Source organism: Acanthisitta chloris, unplaced genomic scaffold, assembly GCF_000695815.1.
Source record: "Acanthisitta chloris isolate BGI_N310 unplaced genomic scaffold, ASM69581v1 scaffold38275, whole genome shotgun sequence".
Taxonomy (NCBI): Eukaryota; Metazoa; Chordata; class Aves; order Passeriformes; family Acanthisittidae; genus Acanthisitta; species Acanthisitta chloris.
Window position 1 is genome coordinate 67,160 of NW_008673920.1, and position 23,957 is coordinate 91,116.

The following is a 23,957-nucleotide window of genomic DNA, read 5'->3' on the forward strand; positions in this document are numbered from 1 at the left end:
ACGCTTGACAATATGAAGATCCTTCTACTCCTTGGGATGGTATTTTTGTCAACTCAACAGATCCCCCATACCTTTATGATATCCTGGTAGTAGCACAACTTGGGTATTTTCATTGGAATGTAACTTGAATAAATGGGAAAAAACCATCATATTGGGTTGTATAATGAATCCTATTACTCACAAGATCAGACCTATACCTGGTCTCATCTTCTCCCATTACATCCTCTTCTTTTTCATTCTAGGTACTAAACCCCTTGTTTTAACATCTCCAGCTTTGTGCATGTACTGCTGGCACCTCTGCTAACTCAGCCCACATCATACCTTTCATCCCAGTCAAAATTTGGCTGCAGAAATACCTGGGGTTTTGCCCACATCATCTCTCTTTCTCATTTCCTTCTGCATGTTTTTCATATGAGCTCTACTCTTCTGAACATATTGTATCACCTTTTGACAGTTTAATGACAGTCCAAACATCCCCGTGTTTATTCCTGCTCCTCCCAATTGCTTCCACCTAATTATATTTTCACACTGAAAGTCAGTCATCACAAAACCTTACTGCTGTTGCATGACCCTACTCACCCTCACCCTTTTCTTCTGAGGGCTCTTCCATGCTATGTGTTCATAACCAGCGCCACAAAATAAGCTCCACATAGCACAGATCATGTAATCTTTTTTTGCACTGTAATAGGTAACAGCACACATCTAGTTGCGCATGAGCTTCCAGAAGGTACAGGCAAAATGAGAGATCCTTAAGGATAGGAAACTGTCTTACTTGCTTTGACCACTCCATGCCCTATGGACACTTTAAAAAACTGTAAAATAAATTACAACTAGGGGTTGAGATTAAACTGGCTATGCCTATGAGGTTAGAAAAATAATAATGGGCTTCTATGGGTCAACATGAAATCTTAGTATATCTCCAGATAATCTGTTCGAGGATTATCCAAATTCTGTAAAAAAAATAGTTGATAGGCACTTCTGATTCAATATGAGCTCATGCATGTTACCTTGTTTGTACTTCTGAACAGCATTTAATGGTAACTTCTGCTTAGAAACACCTGCAGACAGTAACTCCATGGGAAAATGGATTGCTTGAATAAGCAGCTTGCAGCCATACAGAACAGAACTACACATGGCTGCAATAGTGTGTTGGTGCTAGGTAAAAATAAATTCTTCCAACCCTTCAATTTAGCAACTGCCCGAGGACTCCCTGTCAAGCACTGGCAGTAATTCGTGATGCTGTACAAATAGGATGTAAAACCTTGGAAGCACGATAGCTGGAAAATGCCTAAAGTAGCTGTCAGTTGGGGCTTATGGAAATATTTTAAAATAAGACTTTTGCTTGTGGCAGACTGTAACACAGATTCATCCACTTCCTTTGGGCTGAGAAGTGAACGGCCTTTTCCCAAAAAAAGAATCCTCTTGTATCCTTTCAGCCCTTTATTTAACAGTTTCTGAAATACTATCCTCTCTTCCATGTTAGACTAAGATATTCATAGTTAATTACAGGCAAGCCAAGTGTGGGTTTAAAATTGCTGTAGAGCTGACAGTGAGACAAAAGCAGTGCAGCCCGATGTCTATTCACACTCCCACTTGCTTCCTGTAGCATTTCAGTTGCTTTGTTTTGAGAAATTATGCAAGCCCCAAGATTCCTTCTGTTTCTTACACACAAAGTGATGTGCTGGGTGACGAAGACTCAGACCTTTTTGCACAGTTGGGGCACACTCCTGTGGGGTTGTCTTTGCCCCACTCCCTCATGGCAATGCTGCCTCTCCAAGCTCCATGCTTTTCCCACTCTAGATAATCCTGTGTCTTTTTCATAATTCTTTGTTTCCCTGTGACTGTTGCCTCACTTCCCAGAAGCCTTATTTTCAGCAGAGACAGAGGCTGTGCCACTCAGGCACTGAAAGCATGTGGGAGGGAGAAAGGGTCAAGCATGGCAAAGGAAGAGGGGGTCCTCACCACCTAAGTTTGGTTGGCAGTGAGGTGGGATGGCAGCTGTGCTCCAGAAGGCACCCCAGTCATTTAGAATGGTGGAAATAGAAAGGTGAGATAAATTAGACACTACTTTGGTCCCAGTCCTCTCCTGCTGTTGCTGAGCCTTTGCATACACAGAGCAAAAGAAACCACCCTGCCCTGGGATTTGTCTGGGAAGAGGTGTGTCTTTGCACTATCACCAGACTATATCATCATGCATTTTGCAATGTGTTTGTACACTGTCCTCAGCTGTTCCATGTTACACCCTAGCACTGCAGACCCTACGGTGCTGAGAAGGTGGAGATTGGGGGAGAGTTCACATACAGCATATGTAATCCCAAGAGTATCATCTTTGTTGAGAATCTGAGCATCCACTAAGATGGGTAAAATGATGGAAGTCAATAAAATGAGCAATATGCCCCAATACTAGAGTCTAAATGCTCAAGTTTAATGTTGCTGACCAAAGTATCTTAACAAAAAGTTAAAGTGAAAGCAAACTGAGGACTTTTACCAATAGGAACAAAGAAATACTATTTAAAAAAAGAGACTAATATTACTTACGGTATAGTACCCTTTACATGACTTTTTTTTCCCCTGTTAACATAATGAATTGGTTTATATATCAGGGACTTCCATTACTCATAGGAAAACAAAATGTACTGGGGAGACTGAGGGTGTGTTGTGATACTTTGTGAATTCCAGGGATGGAGGTTCCACTCAGCGAAAGATCAGAGTGTTTACAAAAATCTTCCAACCTGCAGCTCAGCAGCTGACTTTCTGATCCGGCTTTGTGCTTGGGGTCTTTTTTGTGTTTGGTTGCTCTTTTTCCCTCTGAGCCAGTTCACTATCTTATAGTAATATTGTTAGGCAACTCATTAAACATGGGTCTGCACCATACAGACACATCATGCTGCACAGATACTTGCAGTTTACCTTTGAAATAGCCTTGCATTAGAATGGAGCACAACTCAAATTGCAGTTTGTACAGACCTTGTGACTGAAGGATCAAAAGATTAAATCTTGTCTGTCATCCTGTGTATATGTGGGTGAAGAGGCATTCTGTCTGTACAAAGAGCTATCATAAGCTAGTTGCCTTGCATGCAGTATCCAATAAGTAGCCTTCTGATTGTAGAAGAAAATAATTGTTGGGGCCCAGGTGAAATATATGCCTCATTCTTTCCTTTCTTCTTTGTAGCTGTCCCACTTGCCTCTGAGTTGGCCGTGGAAATTTTGGAAAAAGGAGAAGTGAGATTCTGGTTGCAAGCTGAAAATCTGTCTGGCAATGCAAAGGCAAACTTTGTATTTAATGATAAGGAGATTTTCAATGGAGAGGTAAGCCCCTTCCTTGCTTACATGCATTTGCATTTTTATGAGTATCAATGAGTATTAGTGTCTCTGTCTCCAATAAACTTCTAACCTATGTTCCACACTGATGCCTTTTCATGAGAAATAACATGTAATTGAAAGCATAATTAGAAAGATTTTGTCCATAGTTCTGGGATCCAGGTGAATTCTACTGGATGCAGTTTATATAGGGGAGATAACTGCCCTTTCTTGCCACCTTTGTGAGTACCACATGTTCTGTTAACTAGTGGGGACCATAGCTGTTCCTGTAATAAGGTAGTCCCAGGTAAGCTGCTACTATGATTTTCAAGGAATCACTGGAGTAGCCCAGATTCATCCTATCTCCTTCATCTGTGGCCCTAGAAGACCCTTACGCTTGGTTCTCATCTCTCTTTGCTGTTTGGAGGAATTTAATACACCATGGAAAAATTCCCAAGTTGTTGTTTCCAGCAGCAGAACATGTTGCTCCCAAAGACATGACATGGCATGCTTTTGTTGCAACACTGTCTGGTAGAAGGCAAAGAGGGAGCATCCTAGACAAAACTTACAAAATACAATCATCCTCAAAGAAAATGTTATTCTGAAGAGATGCGAATCTAAACCTTTGCAATGAAAGAGAACACAGTACTCACCTTACAAGAGACATGTCACATGCTTCTACTGCGTCAGTAAATAGGCCTCACCTTTAACAGATTTATTAAGTTGGAGCTGGAGATAGTGGGAATCTGAATAAGTGGGAATCTGAATAAAGAAAACAGAATGTCACCTAAAGATAGCCATATAACACTTCACAAATATTTTCTGTCTCTGATATGCATTAATTGTTCTTTTACTTCCCACTGCTGAAGAAATATAAAATGAAGGTGGACCAGAAGACTGGCCTTGTTGAAATGATTATGGATAAACTTGAAGACAAGGATGAAGGCACTTACACTTTCCAACTGCAGGATGGAAAAGCAACCAATCAATCTAGCCTCGTCCTCATTGGTGATGGTAGGCTAATGTGTATTACTCAGTGGGCTGGAAAAAATTATACTGGGGTTACTGCAGTCATCATCTTCACTTTTCACTGTTTTCAGTACCAACAGAAGTTCCAGGTTTTTCATGTCACAGTTTTGCCTGCCTCATACAGGACAGGTCATGTGTGTGTGAACTCCAATTTTTTTTAGTGATGAGAGCAAATGGAACTGTTACAGAAATGTAAACTATTGCAGTATGTCATGGTTTGCTTTTCTATGGGTGGAATTAAAAATTCGAATGTAAAAAGTCCATTCAGCTGGGAATAGTAGCTGCATCTCTTAGAGCTCAAGCAGCCTGCTGACTCTGCTGCCACTCATTTGCCTTCCTACCAGGAGCAGAAAGCAGCTGTATGATTGGGGATTGCATATCATCAGACATGACACATAGAACTCCTGGTGACTGCAAGCAGCTAGAAAACTTGAGTTAGCTGTAATCAGCTTCTGACCCTCTGAAATGTTCAGTGAAAACCTGACCCTATAGCCAGATTCTTATTGACATCCAAGGGACAGAGTTGCACTTAACTGTTACAGTGATGTTCAGCATCATACAAATGGCACATGATGTTTGACTCTGTGTTTCTTCCTGGTTTTGATTCCTAGTATTCAAGAAGTTGCGGGATGAAGCAGATTTCCAGAGAAAAGAGTGGCACAGAAAACAAGGTAATAATATGAATATTTGTAAGAATCACATACATGTTAATCTCTTAAGAGTTTGTTTATATTTATATATGTTAATTTGAAATAGATGGGGTTTGTTTTGCTACATGGTTACGTACCTTCTGAAGGAGAAATAGGAAAAATAAAACCACACATAATATAACAGTATTCTTGTCAAGTAAAACACGTGTCTTTGGTTTTGTATCATGAATACCATTGATGTGACCTTTAAAAATATATATGTAATTTTAAACAGGTCCTCATTTTGTGGATAAACTGGGATGGGAAGTTACTGATGAGTGTAATGTGATGTTGAAATGTAAGGTAAGAGGCAAGGAAAACACTGAGTACTATATTCAAAGCACTTTGACCTACCACTACTTACATGTTGAGGGTGCAAAGGGACTAAAGACATGCCCTTTGCATTTGTACTCCCACCTGCATGTTGGATAGGGACAGAGATTCTGAAGGTTAATCATACTGGGGTGACAGCTCATTGCATGTAACAAACTGTGTTGGAAAATATCTTGAACTTTTTTCTTCAGGTCTGTCAGCCACCCACTTAGGGAAAGGCACCTGAATAGAAATGAGAAGTCTTTGTAAATCCTGGGACTTTCTCATTTTTGGCCTGTTTATGTGTGTAGAAATCCCTTAGTCATGATCCACTTGTTCCCTGGGCTCCTTTTCTCTCTGTTTTCATCTGATACATTTTCCTTCTTGCTTCCCTCATTTTAAAATAGAGGCCTGCAAAAACTCACTGTGATCAAGTTGTAAAGCTTGCCATTCTTTTATGAGAGACCTGAACATGCTAACCCATGTGACATCAAGCTCTCCCGCTCGAATGCAAAGAATAATTATGATGTGGTTTTCATCCATCTTAGGTGGCTAATATTAAGAAGGAAACACACATTGTATGGTACAAAGATGACAGGGAGATAATGGTAGATGAAGAACATGACTTTAAGGATGGCGTGTGTACTCTGCTGATATCAGAGGTGAGTGACTGTCCTCGTTAGACCTCAGCTCAAGTTAGTGTTGTGAATTCAGATGAATGATATGATTTAATCTGATAATCCAGCAGAACAATCAAAAGAGGAAGTGGGTTTTAAAAATGGAAAAAGTCACAAGGCATCTGTGTTTTAGCTAAAGCAAATGTCTGTCTGTAACTGCTTGTTTGGGTTTTAAGGATATGATGACAGAAGAGATAAAAAGCTGGTCACTTCCTTTGCATCCCAGTTTAACAACAGATCAAGACCACATTTCCATTTCAAATGCATTTGGAAAGTGCTTGTCACTCAGGCTTTCAGAGGTCCACCCTCTAAGAGTCACCAAAGGGGTCTGTGCCATACCCAGCTTTGCAGCAGAGTTGGTGAGGGACACAAGGTCCTGCATGCCAGGACTCCCCAGCCAAAGCCCATCCCAGTGCCCCAGCCAGGAGCAGGGCAGCTGGGGGGCACCAGGGCAGCCCCAGCCCCCAGCATCAGGTACCTCCCTGGAGACAAGGACAGGATATTTGCTGGGTTCAGAAGTAAAATCCAGATTTTTCTACAGTACCTGTTCTGAAAGCTGGTTTTCTTGTGACAATATTGCAGTTTTCTAAGAAAGATGCTGGAACTTATGAAGTCATACTGAAGGATGACAGAGGAAAGGACTCCAGTGAGCTAAAGCTAAAGGACACAGGTCAGAGTCTGCATGTTGTCAGCCACACCAGCTGACAGCCTGTCTGAAGTGGGTGCAGGGTAATACAGGCATTGTGCATGTTCCCTTCCTGTGGTTTTGTTCTTCCTGTGTACAAGATCATCTGATTAGAAAAACCGAGATTTCTTCAGTTCAAACAACATTTGAATACAGCTTATTGCATCTGGATTCTGCATAATTTTGGGAGCATACAAGGACTGATGCTAAGCAAAATGAGAACAGGTTTCCTCAGGGGGCCATCAGTAAGTCTACAAGCATAGAAAAAAAATCACAGAACAATTTCACATTTTTATTATGTTTTACCATTTATTTAGGAGCCTTTCCACTGTGATGACTATATTTTTAGCTTTCCACTTGTTTCCAAGCAAGTGGAGAAAACTTGTATGCATTGAATGCACACAGATGGGTTAGCATTCCAACTAAATAGTGTCATTTACCCAAAAAAAATATTAAAAAAATATAGATTTGTTCATCTGTAGCAGTATTCATCAAGGCTACACTTAAAGTCTGGAAACTGTGAAATAAAGACTACATTTGTGCATTACTCAGATTTCTAATATGTTTTGTAAGATATGTCTGATTGCTTTTTCAAACCTTCTGTGGAGAATATTTCAGAGCCAGTACTTGTCCTATTATTGACTGTGCTCGAACTGCAGACATAGAGTCTTAGTCTCTGGATTTTATTTCCACAGCTTTTGCAGACCTGATGAATGAAGTATGCAGAAGGATTGGTAAGCACTTAATTCTCTTTTCGAATGAATGACTCATTGTGACACACAATGAATGGCTGCATGGCTGCATAAAACCATGTGCTCTTCTTTCAGCTTTATCGGCAACAGACCTGAAAATCCAGAGCACAGCTGAGGGTATCAGACTGTACTCCTATGTTACTTATTATGTGGAAGATTTGAGAGTAGGCTGGGTGCACAAGTAAGTACACAAAAGCTTTGCAAAACTCAGTGCTATTTTGTTTTTATAGATTCAGAAAGAACCTGAATATATGAGAGAGATGAGGCCCAAGTTTTGCCTCGTCTCTCATGAGTCCTTATCTCATATGAGTTCATTTCAGTCAATTACATTCACATGAAGCCAGAATGAGAGTTGGGTGTTGGTGGTGCCAGGCCCTTTTGTCATTTCTCTCTTGAAACAGATCACACCAGGAGGACCATGTTGCTTCACAGTGCTTCCATGAACTCCCCAACGGGAGTTGCGTCTTTCCCTGACTCAGTTCTAAGCAGTGATGCAAATGTGACCTAAAAGACTGTCAGGCTTTAAAAGAGGTCAGCACCACGGGTTCAGAGATACCTAGCCTGGAGGCTTGCTTGTCTAGAAGCCACAATTCACAGGAAGTGGGACAAGCAGGCATGTCCTTTTCATGCATGGCTTCATTTTCAGGAGGCAAAGCAAATTCCAGCATGTGCCCAGGGCCGTAAAATCCAGACAGCCTCTCCTAGGAGTACTAAGAACTTAACCAAGACAGACAGAAGAACTAAGATATTAAAAAAAGAATTTGAATGCCCAGCTCCCCATAAAATTAATGGGAGTTGCACATCCAAATCCACAAGACAGCTATGAGTTCTCAGCCCTCACAAACAGCATGCACTGGAAAACCCAAAGAAGTAAACAACTTAGATCACATCAAATCTATTAGTACTATTCTTGCTGTTTAACTTGCTGTGGACATGGTGGTAGTTAGCCTTTAGGATGGAATCTGAATTACTGATATCTCAATAAAACTCATATAAATGAGACACAGAATACTCAGAATGTGGTGTATCAGGCTGGCTGTAATTATTGACACTGATGTTAATCAGCACCCTGTCAGAAAAATGAAAGCAGTTTGAGGCCTTGCTGTTTCTTGGCACCCATCTTGACCTGGTATCATTAAAAGTCCTAAGTATTTCAAGTGTGTGTATGTGAATATGAAATATTCTGGGGATTTTTTTCTCCCTCTCTCTTTCTTTCTCTCCCTCTTTTCTCTATTTAATTTTTAGAAACTTATTTCATCTTGAAGCATGTCAAAGTAATCTAGAAAATATGGTGGTTTTTTCCCTCCAGTACATTGAAAATTATGTCTAAAGATAAAAAGAAAATTAGTATCTTGTTTGACAAATATCTTTTGCCTCATCCAGGGCAATTAACTGCTTAGCTAAGAAGCTAAGAAATCAATTTTTAAATTTTTTTGCTTGTGTGTGTAAGAAGAAATACTTATGTCAAAGTGTGTTTAACTGTAAATACCAAACATAGCAGAGCATCAGAAAACATTCCAATTGGGCAAACACCACTTGTGAACAAAAGTGAGTTTTTTGTAGATACAGCCCTGTATAGTTTTGTTTTGCCCTAACAGAAATAAACCTATACTATAAAGAGAACAGGAACATTTGACAATGCATGGAGTCCCCTTTAGAGATCCAGCTTTTAAATTTGTATAGCTCTTCTATGGCTCAGGTCATAGACTGAGATGCATAACCTTTCTGCAAGCTTTGAGGAGAACTGGACCTTGAACAGGGAAAGACTGTCACACCAGTTCTGCCCAGCTGACCCATGGCTTTAGCAAGGATTTGTCTTCAAAATTTTCAAAATATGATGGCATACCATAGTATCTTGGAAATCATTTCTGCAGATGTACTCAGTGACTCAACATGAGCAAATCCCATTTATACTCCAGTAAAATGGAAAGGTAATGTTGTTTCATATTTTTCAGTGATACCCAGATTAAGTTCACAGACCGAGTGAAGACTGGTGTCACTGGGGAGCAGATCTGGTTGCAGATCAATGAGCCAACTCCACAAGACAAAGGCAAATACATAATGGAGCTCTTTGATGGCAACACAGCACACAAAAAGACAGTGGATCTTTCTGGACAAGGTAGGCCATTCTCTCTGCTACAGACCCATTCCCCTTTGGGGTCTGTGTGTGCACACACCAGTCTGGCTGTGTCTGTGGAGACAGTGCCACTTGTTCTCCCTGACCTGTGTTTTTGGGTCATAAATTACAAATGGCTTTTTCCTATTCCAAATACCCACTTACAGTTTGCCTACTGAGATGTCAGCCCAGTTTCTGAGCTGTCTTACAAAACCCCTTGTGTTGCTGGCATTGATTGGCAGTTTTAAATATCAGTAGTAGCACTGAATGCCTTCTGTATCTCTCCCTTCTAAGTAATATTTGGAGGAGGAAGTGAGGGACAAGTTTGTTCTGTTACTTTCCTACTGTATTTCTTTGATGGATATAACAGAGCTACTTATTCTTCAGAGATGCCAAGACCTTTCAGCAGCATGATGAAGGACTGTTAGCAGAACAACTAAAATTATTTCAATTGACCATTGGAAGCTTTTACTCTGAGAGACCTCTCAGATCCTAGGGAACAGATTAACTCCTTCCAAACTGCTGAGTTTTCATTCCCAGCTGTTCCCATCCCTACAGTTTTACTGTTGGTCTGCAAGCTCTGTGTAAGGGCAATAACCTTACAATTATCTCCATGCTGCTCCTTCTGTACTCTATTTCCACTTTCTGAGAAAAGACATTTCTTCTTCCCTTTCAAAGAAGGAGAGGTTGACCTCCCCCATGACGGCAGCTTAGCCTGAATTTGCAAAGGTGACAACAATTTGCTGTTTGGTTTGTTCACACCCATCAGTGTGGTACTTCAGAGCAGATGGGAAAAGCACTCGGAAAAAACATCTCTCTTGTACTCCCTAAACCAGGGGTCTCTGAAAGTAGAGTGTGTGCAAGATGATCCAGTGCACACCACTGGGGTGTGGGAAGAAAATACAAGACCTTCACTCTAGTACATGTACATAGTCTATAAATAAATATATATATATTGGAAGTGTACAATCAAAAAAATTTTGGATGGGGTGTAGAAGCTAAAAGGTTTGGGAGGTCACTGCCACAATCTATCCTTTAGGTGATGTATTTCTTCCTCTATTTTGTGAAATTACTGCAGTCTACTACTCTCCTGCTCTTTCTCTCAAAGCCTGAATACTAGAAGAAAACAAGTGTATTTATGCATTCATATGTATATATCATATACAAGAAGGCATTTATTAGTTGAACCATTCAGCACTTTAGGTTTTGTACAATATACATGCAAACATCCAGTAATATTTCTTTAATGATGTCTACATTTGAAATTTATTTCTACATTTTGAATTTAAACTTGTGATGATTTATCTCTAAACCCACTCTTTTTTCCCTTTACAAAGCATTTGACGAAGCCTTTGCTGAGTTCCAGAGATTAAAGTAAGTATTGTGCCATGTAAATACAGTAATGGCAGCCATAAAATAGTAACAGTATTTGTTTGGTTTGTGCTGGAGCTAACTACATCTTATGAAACAAATCCTAGTCCTACAGAAGCCTGTAGGAGTTTTGCATGTGACTTGTTTGGTGCAATACTTACATAACAGTTAAGTAACAAAGAAAAAAGCAGTATTGCCAAACGATGAGAAAGATTTTCCTTAATGGATCAAAGGCAGTAAAAAACATAATCTATTTTTCAATCACTCTAAGTAAGATTTAATTGAAATTGCACTTTCTCTTTTTTTCTTTCAACTCCAGGCAAGCTGCGATTGCAGAGAAAAGTAAGTCAGCCTTTGTTGACAATGGTTGCAATAAACTGTTCATGAAGCTTTTCTTCCTCTCCAGGAAGATTGTGTGTTGGGAAGGAGAGGGTGTGTATACATGTGCATGTGTTTGTGCTCATCCTAAAATGAGTTTGTCCTTACACCAGGGAAAAGTAAGTGACCTTTTAGTGATTTAACATTGGTGCACATTGCAGCTAATCACATTATAGTTATGGGTTATGTAGATTTTTCCGTTGTAAGCTCCTGTTACCAGTTAGCCTTCTCTAAAAATTAACTTTATTGCTAAGATCTCTCATGCATGTTCTCTGTACAAAAGTCACTTTGTTTTTGAAGATGGAGGAAATAATTTGGCTAGTTTTTGAATGCTCTAAAATGTCAAATGACTGCATTACATACAGAAATGGGTAAGAAAGCAACAGTAGCTTTTGCATTGCTTAGAATCTCCTCATACTTTTGCCTTTGTGTCAATTCCAACACAGCAACTAAAAGAAAAGTATGTTTAAACTACTTAAGGAGTAAGTCATTGGACTTCAGCTGGAATTATTAAACTCAACATTCTCCCTACTTATAGAAAAGTGCATGGAAAAAGAAATTGTTCCACTGCAGATGCCTTTCAGACCTGTGTAAAAATGAGGGCAGAACTAGCATTCAAAAAGCTATCAGAGAAAATTTTGTAGAGATCTAAGCTAACTCCTCCTGGAGATATACTCCAAACAGAGTGGGGCTTGGATATGTACAGCAATCCCTACATGTCCCAGGTGAGACAGCAGCAATCAGTAATAGCCCTGACCTGGGCATTTCATTTCTAACTCTGGACCATCCATATGGAGCTGGCATGTTAATTGACATAACAGAGTCCCTTTCCTGGTCTCATAAGGTCATTATCTCTGTGCTCCAGAGCACATCTTTCACAGAACACATTAGAAGGGAACATTCTGTACAGTCATTTCCTTCCTCTGCCAAGCTCCACCCAGACATGTAACAAACCAAATCCATATTCCAGAATAAGTGCACTAAAGCTACATGTGATTGGCTTGTTTGTATTTGTGTAAGATTCCTATGTGACTCTGAGCTTAAAACTAGATCAATCAGGTATCTACCTCATTCACACACAGATACATACAAAGTGGGGGAATTTCACTGTTGTCACTGGGACTGAAGTCTGTCTTTGTATTTAGATTAAAACCTAATCTCCAGCACTTAATCAGGTATCATTCATTTCCTTTTAGAAACCCAATGTTTTTAGTTTACTACACTAAAAACTTAAGAGTACCAGACCTCAAAAATTCAAACGTTTCTTGTGCACTCAGAAGTTACACTGAATTGATGTCAAAATCTACAGGACACAGCATACGTACTTTAAGTCCCCTCTGTAAATGATTGACACCAGCTATTAACACATCTTTTGCTGTGAATTCAACATTTTTTAAAGTCCAAATGGTGTGCTAAAAATGCTGACTAGTTCTCTGCCAGCCCAGATATCAGAGACAAGTTGTGCATAAATAAGACAAAAGGAAGGAAAGAACAAGAAGACAAACAGAGTTTGGCACACAATTGATTTTGAGACTCTAAAGAAAATTGTGCTTCTTTATTTCCAGATCGTGCACGGGTACTTGGAGGTTTGCCCGATGTTGTCACCATCCAAGAGGGCAAGGTACAGTAAATTAACTGTAGCTTTACACAACATTCCAGCAGCTTGAATACCTTTCAATGATGGGAAAACGTTCAGCTTCCTTTTTCTTTAAAGTTACCATCTTTAAAATCTGTGACATTATTTATTCATCCCCTGTCTTCTGTACATAATTCAGCAGCCTTGCACAGATGGGTTTATGTATTCAGGGCAGTGTCTTTTCTTAAGAATTAGATAAAAGTGAGATGACAATGTGAGCTGGGACTAAAACTCCTTATATAACCAGCTCTTTAAAAATGTATGCACAGGTTTCACAGATTATTTTTTTTTTTTTGTAGCAGAGCATCAGGAAGTTTAATTCCTTTTTTTCACATGGTAGCTAGTCATTCTATGTCTTTTGCAGTTAACTTCCTTGCAATGTGGTATGGTAGTCACACCTGTCAAGGCTGGCTTTTCAATGATGTAAAAGTAGTAAACCACCATAACTCAATTCTCACCCACACAAAAGGAGAACATTTTCTCTATTTCATCAGGGTAAAGGAGAAGGAAATCAAAATAAGTCACTGGTGTTACACTACATTATATTAGGAGAATTTAGCTGAAATATTATTGTACAGGACTCCCAGAGGAACTTCGATGCTTGAACACAGAACAGATGACCCAGAAAGTCAGTTCTCAATCTCACAACCCTTTCCCAGCACACTGCTTCTACAAGTTGCTTCTTGATAGTACTGAGCCCAAGAAGTGCCTGCTTTTCACTTCCTGCTGCTCTGCCACAAGCCAGTTCCTCTTCAGTGCATGTGAACATTGAAAAAGGGCACGTGAATGTCATTCAAAACCTGTAATGTGACAACTACAGTAAGGCAGCTTCCTGAGATTTCTGGCTCTGTCTGGCAGTAGGTCAGCTGAGTTAAAAGTATTTGATTATAAGCTCAGCAAAAGTGTCAAGAATCTAAAATCTTGTTCCAGACCGCTTAACAATGTGAGGTATAGCATAGCCAACAGATAGTAGATTGCAGCAGTTCTGAAAAAATTAAATAAAGGATAAATAAAGAAATAAAGGATTTAGCAGTTAGGGAAATGCTGTAGAAGTAAGAAGCACTTGTATGAGTATTTAACTGTAGGTAGAAGACACAAAGGAACTGAAGTAATTAGCAGATTCTCAGCTAATCGGTGCTTGTGCTTGGAGATGTAATTCTCATACTGCTTTGGCAGGGGATAAATTGTGGTGATTATTAACACTTTTAAGCTTTTGGCCAAAAGAGAGTTGATAAGAACTTTAGTGTGAGTTCACCAAAGCAAAATGTGTAGTGTTTATAAAAAGGGTTTGTAAAAAATGAGTTGCAAAATCTTACGCAGACACACATTGTCCTTGACAGCAAGGACATTTGTAATGTTTAAATAAATGACTGAAATACTCCCAGAACTCGAGACAAATATCCTTGACCTTATGTTTCTTGATTCAGTAGATGATCATTTTGAGTAGAACAGAGAGAGATCAGCGAAAACATAGACTGTTTGGGTAGTGTTGGCTCATCTGTCTATTGTTTGCATATATGCTGGAGAGAGGGGAATGCTGTTCTCTGTTGTGTAATTCATGCAAATTGCACAATCATCAAGGATTTGGAAAAACAGCAAATGAGGTAGCACAGGACTGGCAACTGGTAACTACCAGTGCAGCCATAACCACAGAGTTACATGAACAGACTGGTATCCCTAGATTGAACTTCCAAGCATATGCATATCTGAAATTTAAACTTAACACCATGACTGTGATGCTATTTCTTAGCTTTTTACATGTGAGCTGAAGGATATGGGTGAGAACGAATGAACCAGTGTTTACCCAGTGTGAGTCAAATAGCATTCCAGATGGCCTAAGAGGCTTCCACTGATAGATATGCTCTTCAGCAGTGTGGTATAATTGGAAAAGGCTAAGTGTCAGTTCATATTAGGGAGGAATTTGAGTTGACAGAGAATACTAGCATAAGTTTTGTGTCCAGCTGGCCAAATTAACCTAAGTGACTGTTTTAATGAAGAGCTGTAAGTCAATAATTGGGCTTTATTTTTAAAAGAAGAGGCTTAGGATTTTGATGTGCACTTTCAGACATAGAAGGAATATATAACATCCTTCTGCCAGCGGTAGGTGTCCTTACAGATAGGCTGGAAGAAGGGAGCAAGTTCCCCTGACCAAGCTGCTTCAGTTCACCCATGAAACCATCCAAGAATGTGAGTGTGTGCTAATATGCAAGAGGAATGGCAATACTTGAAATACAATGATGTATTTCCCTCTGCCACCTGTACTACCCCACCCATGATAATCTGAAGTCAAAGGCAGAAGAGAGAAAATGAGGGGCACAAAGGGTCTGGACTTGCAGCTGTTTGTTGCTCCAAGTACATGTGCTGCAATGCTCCAGGTCCAGGAGTACAGGACACACGTTTTTTACCATGATCAGGATCTCATTGGAATGCAGTGTTATAATCAGGGGTTTCAGTGAGTAATAAAGATATACATGAGACATAATATAATATATTATTATTATATACATATATAAAATTAGTTACAATATCTTGCCCAAAGAATAGAAAATCTGAAACAGGTGCAGTCACAGTGAACAATCACTTCTCCTTGGCTAAGGCTCCATAATTATGGTATTACCATCCAGAAAACCAAAGATCTCACCATCTACATAGTGCACATTAGTAGCTGGAAAATACATTAAAAGAGTTTGGAACATCAAGAGAACCGCTGATGTCAAACAGGAGGTAGTGACGCAAGGTTTAGGAAAATGCAGCTATTTTAAGGAATGATTTAAAAGAAGAAAAGTCATCACTGCTGCTGAAATCTCTTTGAATTAAGGAGTACTGACACCACTTCAAACACCTCAGGTTAGAATGATGCCACTAACAGAGCTATCTAGATATGGACATCAGCTCATTAGCATTGTGGAGTGGCAGCTGGGGCCACTCAGTGCTGATCTCTTGCTTGCTAGAGAATCAGAAGACAATAAAGAAATACTGAGCACCTGAAGGGGCCTATATGCAATGCCTGGCTAAGGCTGAGGGCATGTTTGTATTGAGAGTGATAAGGAAGAGGGGGAAATGTGAAACTTCATGTTTCCCCTTGATTTTCAATAAGATGGACTGATATGGCAATCAAAACCACATTCACACCAGCAGGCTATGAGAGAAGGTAGTCAACAGTCCCACGTGGTCACCAACTGTAGGTGCTGCAGGAAATCAGATAGAAGCCATTTCCACCATGCTGTAACCACCTCTGGCTTGGAATCTGTTCTTCCTTGGGTACCACAAACTATGTGTCATTGATGGAGGAACGACTTCCACCTTTTGTTCTCATTTTGGCCCTTAGGGTATGTGGGATTTATTTATTTGACTTTTATTCTGTTCTCAGAGATACCAAAATCTTTCATTTTTATAGAGGTATCAATTTTTCTATCTGCTCATTTGAACAACCTTCTGGGCATCTCTCTTCTGTCCCATCTTCAATTATCACACTAGCAGACAAGAAGTAGAGAGTCAAATGGAAGATAGCCAGTTAAATAGATTTCTCACTGTAGATCGTTATCATGACAGTCTGTAGGGCCAACAATATGAGTGCTCTTCAGTCGTCTCTATTTTTGACACATTTTTGTAAAGAGCTTTTTTAAAAAAAAAAAAAGGAAGAGAAACTTAATTCAAATCAAATAGAATCTTGTCTATTCCTTATGCATCACTTTGTCCATTCCTAATGAACTACAGAAGACCATTTCTTCTGCAGTAAAAGTTCCTCAATTTCCATTTGAGAAAAAGTTATATTCCCCTTTGAATAGCATTTCAAATTTAAACCAACGTAATATCTAATACATAGATATAAATAAATTCTTTCCGAAATAAAACTCCAGAGAAAGGCCTATGTACACTGAAGTGTCATGTGAGTGTTTTTCACATTTGACTCTCAGTGTGATATTCACTTTTGCATAGTCTTTTGAGAAGATTCTCATGGTGCTGTGACTAGAGGATTGGATCATTTATATGTACCAGTATCTCCCACACATGAATTTCTCAGCTGACAAGAAAAAAAAGGAGACCTGAACATTGTGTGCCCAAGAGACTCACCAGCTTATAGAAGGCAGAATAAGTTGCCAGTGATCTTTCTGACAATGTGATTCTCTGACAGTGAAGATGCTTCCTTCAGTCAGATCGGACGGAATTCAGCCCTTAGGAGCACTACTAACATCAAAGGGAAATACTTATACGAGCACCAAAGAAAGAGTAAAAGCCTGTATTGATTTCAGTTAGAAATAGTTTTACAAGAGTGTGTAAAACAATTCAAGTCTGTTGGAAGAGCTGTCAGGGCATAGTATAAAGGATCCCAAATGAAACAAAATATTCCAGGGACCCTTTGTTCTTAATCATTTAAAGAAGCAGGCACACTTTCTATACTTATGGGATAAATACATAGTGAGCTCAATGTGAACAAATCCATCTGACAGTTCACCAAATTTCATTTCAGGTCTAACACACAAATGTAGATAGTATCTAATTTTATACGAAACAATATGCAGGGAGAAAGCTCTACTAATGATTATGAGAGTAGATAAGAAGGTCCATAAAATATTGAAAGGTTTTAATGGCATTTTTTAATTAAGTTCCTTCTTTTCCTTTATGATACAGAAGACTGACAAAAATTATTGATTACTGATGATGGTATACATCCATTTGCTAAAAGCTGGAAGCTAAATGGGGAGTTGAAATATTTGGAGAGTTAGGCATCAAAAAACACAGCAAATATTTACTGACTTATAATTCCTTTCTACTTTTTCTATAGGCACTTAATCTTTCTTGCACTGTCTGGGGAGATCCTGCCCCAGAGGTCTCATGGCTGAAGAACGAAAAATCATTTGTATCAGATGCCAATTGCATCCTGAAATTTGAATCTGGGAAAAATGTCAGCTTTTCCATTACTAATGTGTCCACACATGACTCTGGGAAATACAGCATTGTGGTGAAGAACAAGTATGGCACAGAGACCAGCGACGTCACTGTAAGTGTGTACATACCTGAGGAAGAGAGAGAGTCTGAGAAAGAAGATAAAACAAAAGCATGAATTTAAGACTAGAAGACGTATGGGGGAGATTTTGGATGATAGGCTGACATAACCTGTGTGTGGAAATGGCTTTCTGCTTTAGCAGGCAGCCTTGGATTTTTCCATTCACTTCACTTTTGCTTCTGATATACTTATTGGTGCCAGGGAAAACAAGGTCTATCCTAGATGTTTTCTTACTGCTAACTCCACAGAACCTAATTGTAGCATTTTACAGCAGGCCAAATGCATACTGTCTGTAAACACAGGTCTGCCATTTGACCCTCTCCCTGGATCACCTGGAAGGAAAGGGTCAAGTATTGTTTCAGTGGAAGCAACTGATGAGGTAGATGGAAAGACCAAAAATGATCGAGGCATTTTTAAGCAGCAGTTAGGATTTGTTCCAATTTTGGTAAAGTAGCATAGATGGAATGTGTTACACCATGGAGAAATTAGTGCTGGTTTTTGTCTATGTTAAGGCCCCTTTGTATTGCTGTGTTAATTTAGAGAGGCCTTAGTATGGGCGTCATTTACATCCCTAAGTATTGTTTAATCTGCCCAAATGGGGTAAAAGTACTGTAACATAAATGAAAATAAGGCTTGGGAGGCCAGGATACTAATATGTGTGTGTGTCTGTAAAAATGTATGAACTCTCCTTTATGTTCACAAATAAACTGAACTCACTTCTTTCCTTCCATCACAAGCTGGTTTCACTGTGCCTTGTTTTACTTGTCACAGCTCTGGTAGTTATGCACAGTATCTTAATGTCTTAATGCTTTCATCACTGTAATTACCTCTAGCTTCCCTTTAGATCCCTGTTAATCTTCACTTTGCTGTTCACCACAACACCACAACGGCATCTCTTCACACCTTTCTGTCCAGACCTTCACTACTTCACATCTCAACAAAGTATTTTTGCAGATTCTGGCACAGGAGTAGTCTCATGCTTTTCAATGGACATTCTCATGAATTGTGATTTAAGGGTGTTAACGTAAGTATTTTGTTAGATCGAGATGTCAGTTAATGTCATTCAACCTTAACACAACATATTTCGTTAAGAGCTTTTAAAGCTACAAAAAGAATCTTCACTAGAACATAGGTAAAAAAGTGTGTTTGGGTTTTTTGTTTGTTTTTTTTAAGATAAAAATGTTTCAGAGAAAAAAACATTTGTCCAGATATTTGAATGCACTTGCATAGATTAAAAACTCCATGTCAGCTATTTTACAAAGCCACGGATTATTATTAGCTGAGGAAAAGCAACACACATATAGGATAGGATTAGAAGTAGTTATCAGGCCAATTGCTACTTAGGAAAGCAATGTCCCATGCCAATAAATCTTTTCATTACTAGTCTCACAACAGCACCATTATTCACACCAAAATCTAAAGAACTAATATATATATTTTCAGCATAAGCATGATCTGTATGCACTTTTCACATACTTTCTTGGGATGGTTTTAGCTACTGTGACTGCAGAAGTAGTGCTGTTTTTTAGGCACCCATTTTGGTGTAGTACTGGCGTTTCTGTGAGGATGCCACTAACTAAGTGTTGTACAGTTAATGCTCACTTAAACCCTCATCTAAGTTTTACTGTCAGCTAACATTAAAGACAAAGTGGAAGCATGAGGGAATTCTTAATGGTTCAGGTAAAAATAGATTCAACATAGTTCTCAATGATGAAAATGCTGATTTTTTCAATTTTAAAATATTTTTTTAAAAATCAGTTTCTATAAAGGGCTAATGATTATGATCTTAATATTTAAAAAGCACAATCCAGATTTAGATCAGATTTATAAACTACCAAAACATGTTACCACATGCCTAACTTTATGCACTAATTCTACGACATGGAACATGTGGTTCAAGGAACATATGAAGTTTATCTAGTATAAATCTTTCTTTCTTTCAGAACAGATTTAACATCACAGGGATTTTTAACATGAAATTATGTAAAAATAATGTGTTTTCAGCGTTAAATGTGAACAGAGTATGCATTCACACAGCCTTATCTCCTAAAATAGTTAAAACTCAAGCATGAAACTTGATGACATTATTGTCATTTTAAGGTTTACATGTGTAATGATGCACATTAATGAATCAATATCTGTTCTAAAAAAAGTTCAGGCTATTTAGACACAAGAGCTCTGTAACAAAGTAACAGAGCTTAATTTTTAAACTTCAAAACATAATCCTGAGAAGATCTGTAATTTGAGATACAGCAAGCTTTCTGAGTTACAAGAACTAATGTAAAAATATTTGCCAATTTTGCTCAGTATGCCAATTCAAAGATGACATGCAGGTCACTTCATCTTTGTCCCAGGACATATAACTTAAAAGCAACAGTGTCACAGCTCTTCCATCCTCCAGAGTGCAAACAAGAATATGACATGCTCTTTGCAATACCTCATAACTGATATTTGTTACTTAGCATATATTTAATAATGATTACATTTTGGCAGCAGTTTATTTCCACTACTTTAGCTTCAAAAATCTGACCTCCTTCCTGCTGGCAGAGCTGCCAGGGAATACAAGTGGGTCAGCTCCCAGGTAACAGGCTGGATTCTACTTCACTTTGCTTCAGCAGATGTATGTGCCCCTGAAAGTTAAGAGTAGTAGCTGCTTCAAAATGTGTTCTTGCCAGGGATTCAGTTATGGTGGTTTCAAACTGCATTTGTGATGCATCCCCAGTTCTTGCTTGTGCACGTTTTGTTCTTGCTTTGCTTCAGGTGATTGTGACGCCTGTGTCAGGGCACACTGACACAGTCCAAGGACACAATCAAAATAATAAAACTGTGTCTAAAAAGAAAAAAACAATGACAGCAAGCAAACGGAAGGAAGGGGAAAAGAAAGGTAAGAGCACTTTCATATTTATGCTATTCTATTTCAATTAAAAAACTGTTAAACATTATGGAGTTAATACTCTGTGCCAATCAATATTTCATAGGTCCCAATCAATCAAGTTTACAGTATGTATGCTCTTAATTAACATCAGATGCAAAGTATGAATTGCCAGGTTAAATCTCAGTGAAAGAGCTTTAAATCAATGTTTTTGAACCACCTTTTCTACTTCCACTGTGAATTCTTGACTCATCAGGCTGATGAAAGTTTTTTAAGTCATAATAACTACATTTAAATTTCTGAATGAGAGGAAAGACTTCCTAAGCATGTATACATACACAGATGGTGTTACTTTTCCAAAGTCAGACTCATTTCAGCAGCTAGACATTTGACACTTCACAAAAAAAACAGGCCTTGTTGATTCAGGCACCCTAAATGCCTAAGTGTTTTAGAGAGCTCTGACTGTATAGCCCCTATTTGATATTAATCTACTATTCTCTCTTAATTTTATGTCCATACCAAATGGTAAAGTTGGAATTATAAGTGTCAATTTTTTGTCCAATTTAGGGAAAAGACTGGAAAAAGCTATCTGGTGATTCAGCATTTACACATTTTTACTGTTCTTTTACACTCTTACTATAGAAATGCTATTTGGACATTCATTTATTATTCACAATTATAACTCTCTCACACAGAGCATTTTAGCTCCAAATAAGTCTTAAATTCCAACATTATCAGAACATCTGTTTTACATATTTTTGCCTAAGTACTTTTTCTTTGTATACAGCATGTATAATTCAGCATTTACACATTTTTACTGTTCTTTTACACTCTTACTATAGAAATGCTATTTGGACATTCATTTATTATTCACAATTATAACTCTCTCACACAGAGCATTTTAGCTCCAAATAAGTCTTAAATTCCAACATTATCAGAACATCTGTTTTACATATTTTTGCCTAAGTACTTTTTCTTTGTATACAGCATGTATAAACATTATATCATTGCTGACAGAACCTTTTATACTCTTATTCCCTTCCCCTTTCTGCTCCTAAGGCAAGAACAAGTATTTTACTGCATTCTTTCCTCTCTTGCTTTACTGGTATGAGTAACCTAGACATTTCTGAGCAGTCCTGTAAACGAGGAGACTTAAGTGGGAAACAATTATTTACATCTGTAAATGTTTTGAAGGATCTGCATCTTAATAATTTTATTTAGAGACAATAAAGACTTGGGCTTGTTTTTGGCTCTGTAGCAAGTAGTAACATTATTTGTGATATTGAATCTCTTTATATGGGTATGGGGAGAGGAAAAGAGCATCATAAGGTCATAACCAATGTGAAAGCAATGTTGCTGAGCATAGTAAATATAAGGGAAATTCTATTACTTCTCCTAAATCAGATTTTATTAAGCAACATGTAGAAGAAATTATTGCTACAGAAGAGACACCTGATCCAAATGAAATTCCTGCTGTGGAAACAGAAAAGGATGTAAAAAGCAAGCAGCAAGCAGCAAAGAAGACTGAAGAAAAGACAGCAGTAGCAGAAATGGTTCCTCAGCCCACAGAAAGCTTGGATAGCCAGGGAAAGAAACCACTGGAAAAAGCAACCTTGGATAAACCCCACTGAACTTGAATGAAGAATGTGATCTTGTCATGATCTGGATAATAAATTCAAGCTGAGACTTCATGAGCGGTATAGTAGCCATAATATTTAACACAGAAGTTTATTAGTGGGGCTTTTTTATAACATTTGTAATACTTCCTAACTTTAAATGCATAGTAGATGGACACTTATGTCTCAGTACCAGGTAGTTGCACTGCAGGAATGTGCAAGTATCTGGACAAAGATCCATGTACTGACAATGTGAATTCAATTCCTAAAAAAGTGTGTGATAAACACAGTTCGTTAGAGCAAATCCTGTACAGGACTGACACATTTACTGCTCTGTACATGAAGGATGGTATCAGTTATGTGTATATTTGTAGGCCATCACAACATGAGGCAGACCCTGCTTGCCTTCTCAATGAAACCATACCTACAGTCCTCTTAATGCCATGTGGGCTCTGCTTTTCACCATGACTAGTTTGGCCACAAGGAAAGATCTCCAGAAACAGAACCATCTCCTACAGATGCAAGGGGGCCATAAGTAGGTTTTCTTTTGGTCCAAGTTTCTTTCGGTCCAAGTTTCTTTCAAGCAAATCTGCTTCATCAGGTGGACCGGGATGACACTTGGCCATTTCTTATCACCAAGACTCAGATGATTGTTTTTCAGTCCTCTGCATTAATTCCCTCGTGACCTTGGTGAGGTACTATGGACATACCATTAACCCACAAAGTATCAGCTGCTCCACATGCTCATTTCTCTCCAGGCTGTTTGCTGCAGCAATCAGATTTGTGCTAACCCCCCTGTTCGACTTCTCCTCAGTGATTCAGCCCAACACTACCCCTTCTCCCACTCACTAGCATCAGGCCCACTGGTTTCTTATAAGAGAGTGTAGCTTCATGGTCCATGTAAATCAGAAATAAATACAAGCCAAGAATCTCTGCTTTAAATCAGTGCTGTGCTCATTCATGTTCATTACTGTGTTAATTCACATGTTTATGTACTGAGGATATAGGAAAATATGACTCATTTGTGGATGCTTAGATACAGTGGAAGAAGCAGAGTTCAAGCTGAAAAACAAACCAATAAAAATAAAGGTCAGAATTAATTTTGTTAATATGCAAGCTGAGTCCCACTTTTAAGTGACCAGAAATTATTAAACAGAAGAAATAAAACCAAAATATTTTAATTACTAGGAAAAAAATTTTTTTATTGATTTCAGCTTTTAGAAGGCTCAAACATTGTGTTGGCTTTTTGCAGATAGATGAATTATTGATGAAAGATTACTGAATTCCACTGGTATTTCTATGTGTTGTATCCATGACAAATGCAGAAGTATTGAAAACACATGAAATAGTTTCAATTCCATCCTTATAGACTTGTTAGCACAAGAAAGCAAAGAATCTCAATAGCATGTAAATGCCCAACAGCTGAGACACTGATGGAAAGAAATCCATATCCTTCCAGTAGAATTCCAATAGGATTCTATTGAACTCTTTTTAAAACCAACAGAAATATTCCTGC

At 38.5% G+C, this 23,957-nt stretch overlaps 1 protein-coding gene across 1 annotated transcript in view; it reads left to right on the forward strand.

The window, feature by feature from the left end:
* MYOM1 (myomesin 1) overlaps nucleotides 1-22,456 on the forward strand; it is a 71,848-nt gene extending 49,392 nt beyond the window's left edge. Inside the window, exons 25-39 of the mRNA XM_009075122.1 lie at nucleotides 3,173-3,309; nucleotides 4,170-4,314; nucleotides 4,941-5,000; nucleotides 5,254-5,321; nucleotides 5,879-5,992; nucleotides 6,590-6,677; nucleotides 7,388-7,426; nucleotides 7,520-7,625; nucleotides 9,400-9,563; nucleotides 10,898-10,934; nucleotides 11,251-11,273; nucleotides 12,875-12,930; nucleotides 17,732-17,947; nucleotides 20,714-20,837; nucleotides 22,230-22,456. Of these exons, the coding sequence (XP_009073370.1) occupies nucleotides 3,173-3,309; nucleotides 4,170-4,314; nucleotides 4,941-5,000; nucleotides 5,254-5,321; nucleotides 5,879-5,992; nucleotides 6,590-6,677; nucleotides 7,388-7,426; nucleotides 7,520-7,625; nucleotides 9,400-9,563; nucleotides 10,898-10,934; nucleotides 11,251-11,273; nucleotides 12,875-12,930; nucleotides 17,732-17,947; nucleotides 20,714-20,837; nucleotides 22,230-22,456 (1,604 nt within the window). The remainder of the gene's footprint in view (nucleotides 1-3,172; nucleotides 3,310-4,169; nucleotides 4,315-4,940; nucleotides 5,001-5,253; nucleotides 5,322-5,878; nucleotides 5,993-6,589; nucleotides 6,678-7,387; nucleotides 7,427-7,519; nucleotides 7,626-9,399; nucleotides 9,564-10,897; nucleotides 10,935-11,250; nucleotides 11,274-12,874; nucleotides 12,931-17,731; nucleotides 17,948-20,713; nucleotides 20,838-22,229) is intronic.
* Nucleotides 22,457-23,957: the final 1,501 nt, after the last annotated feature.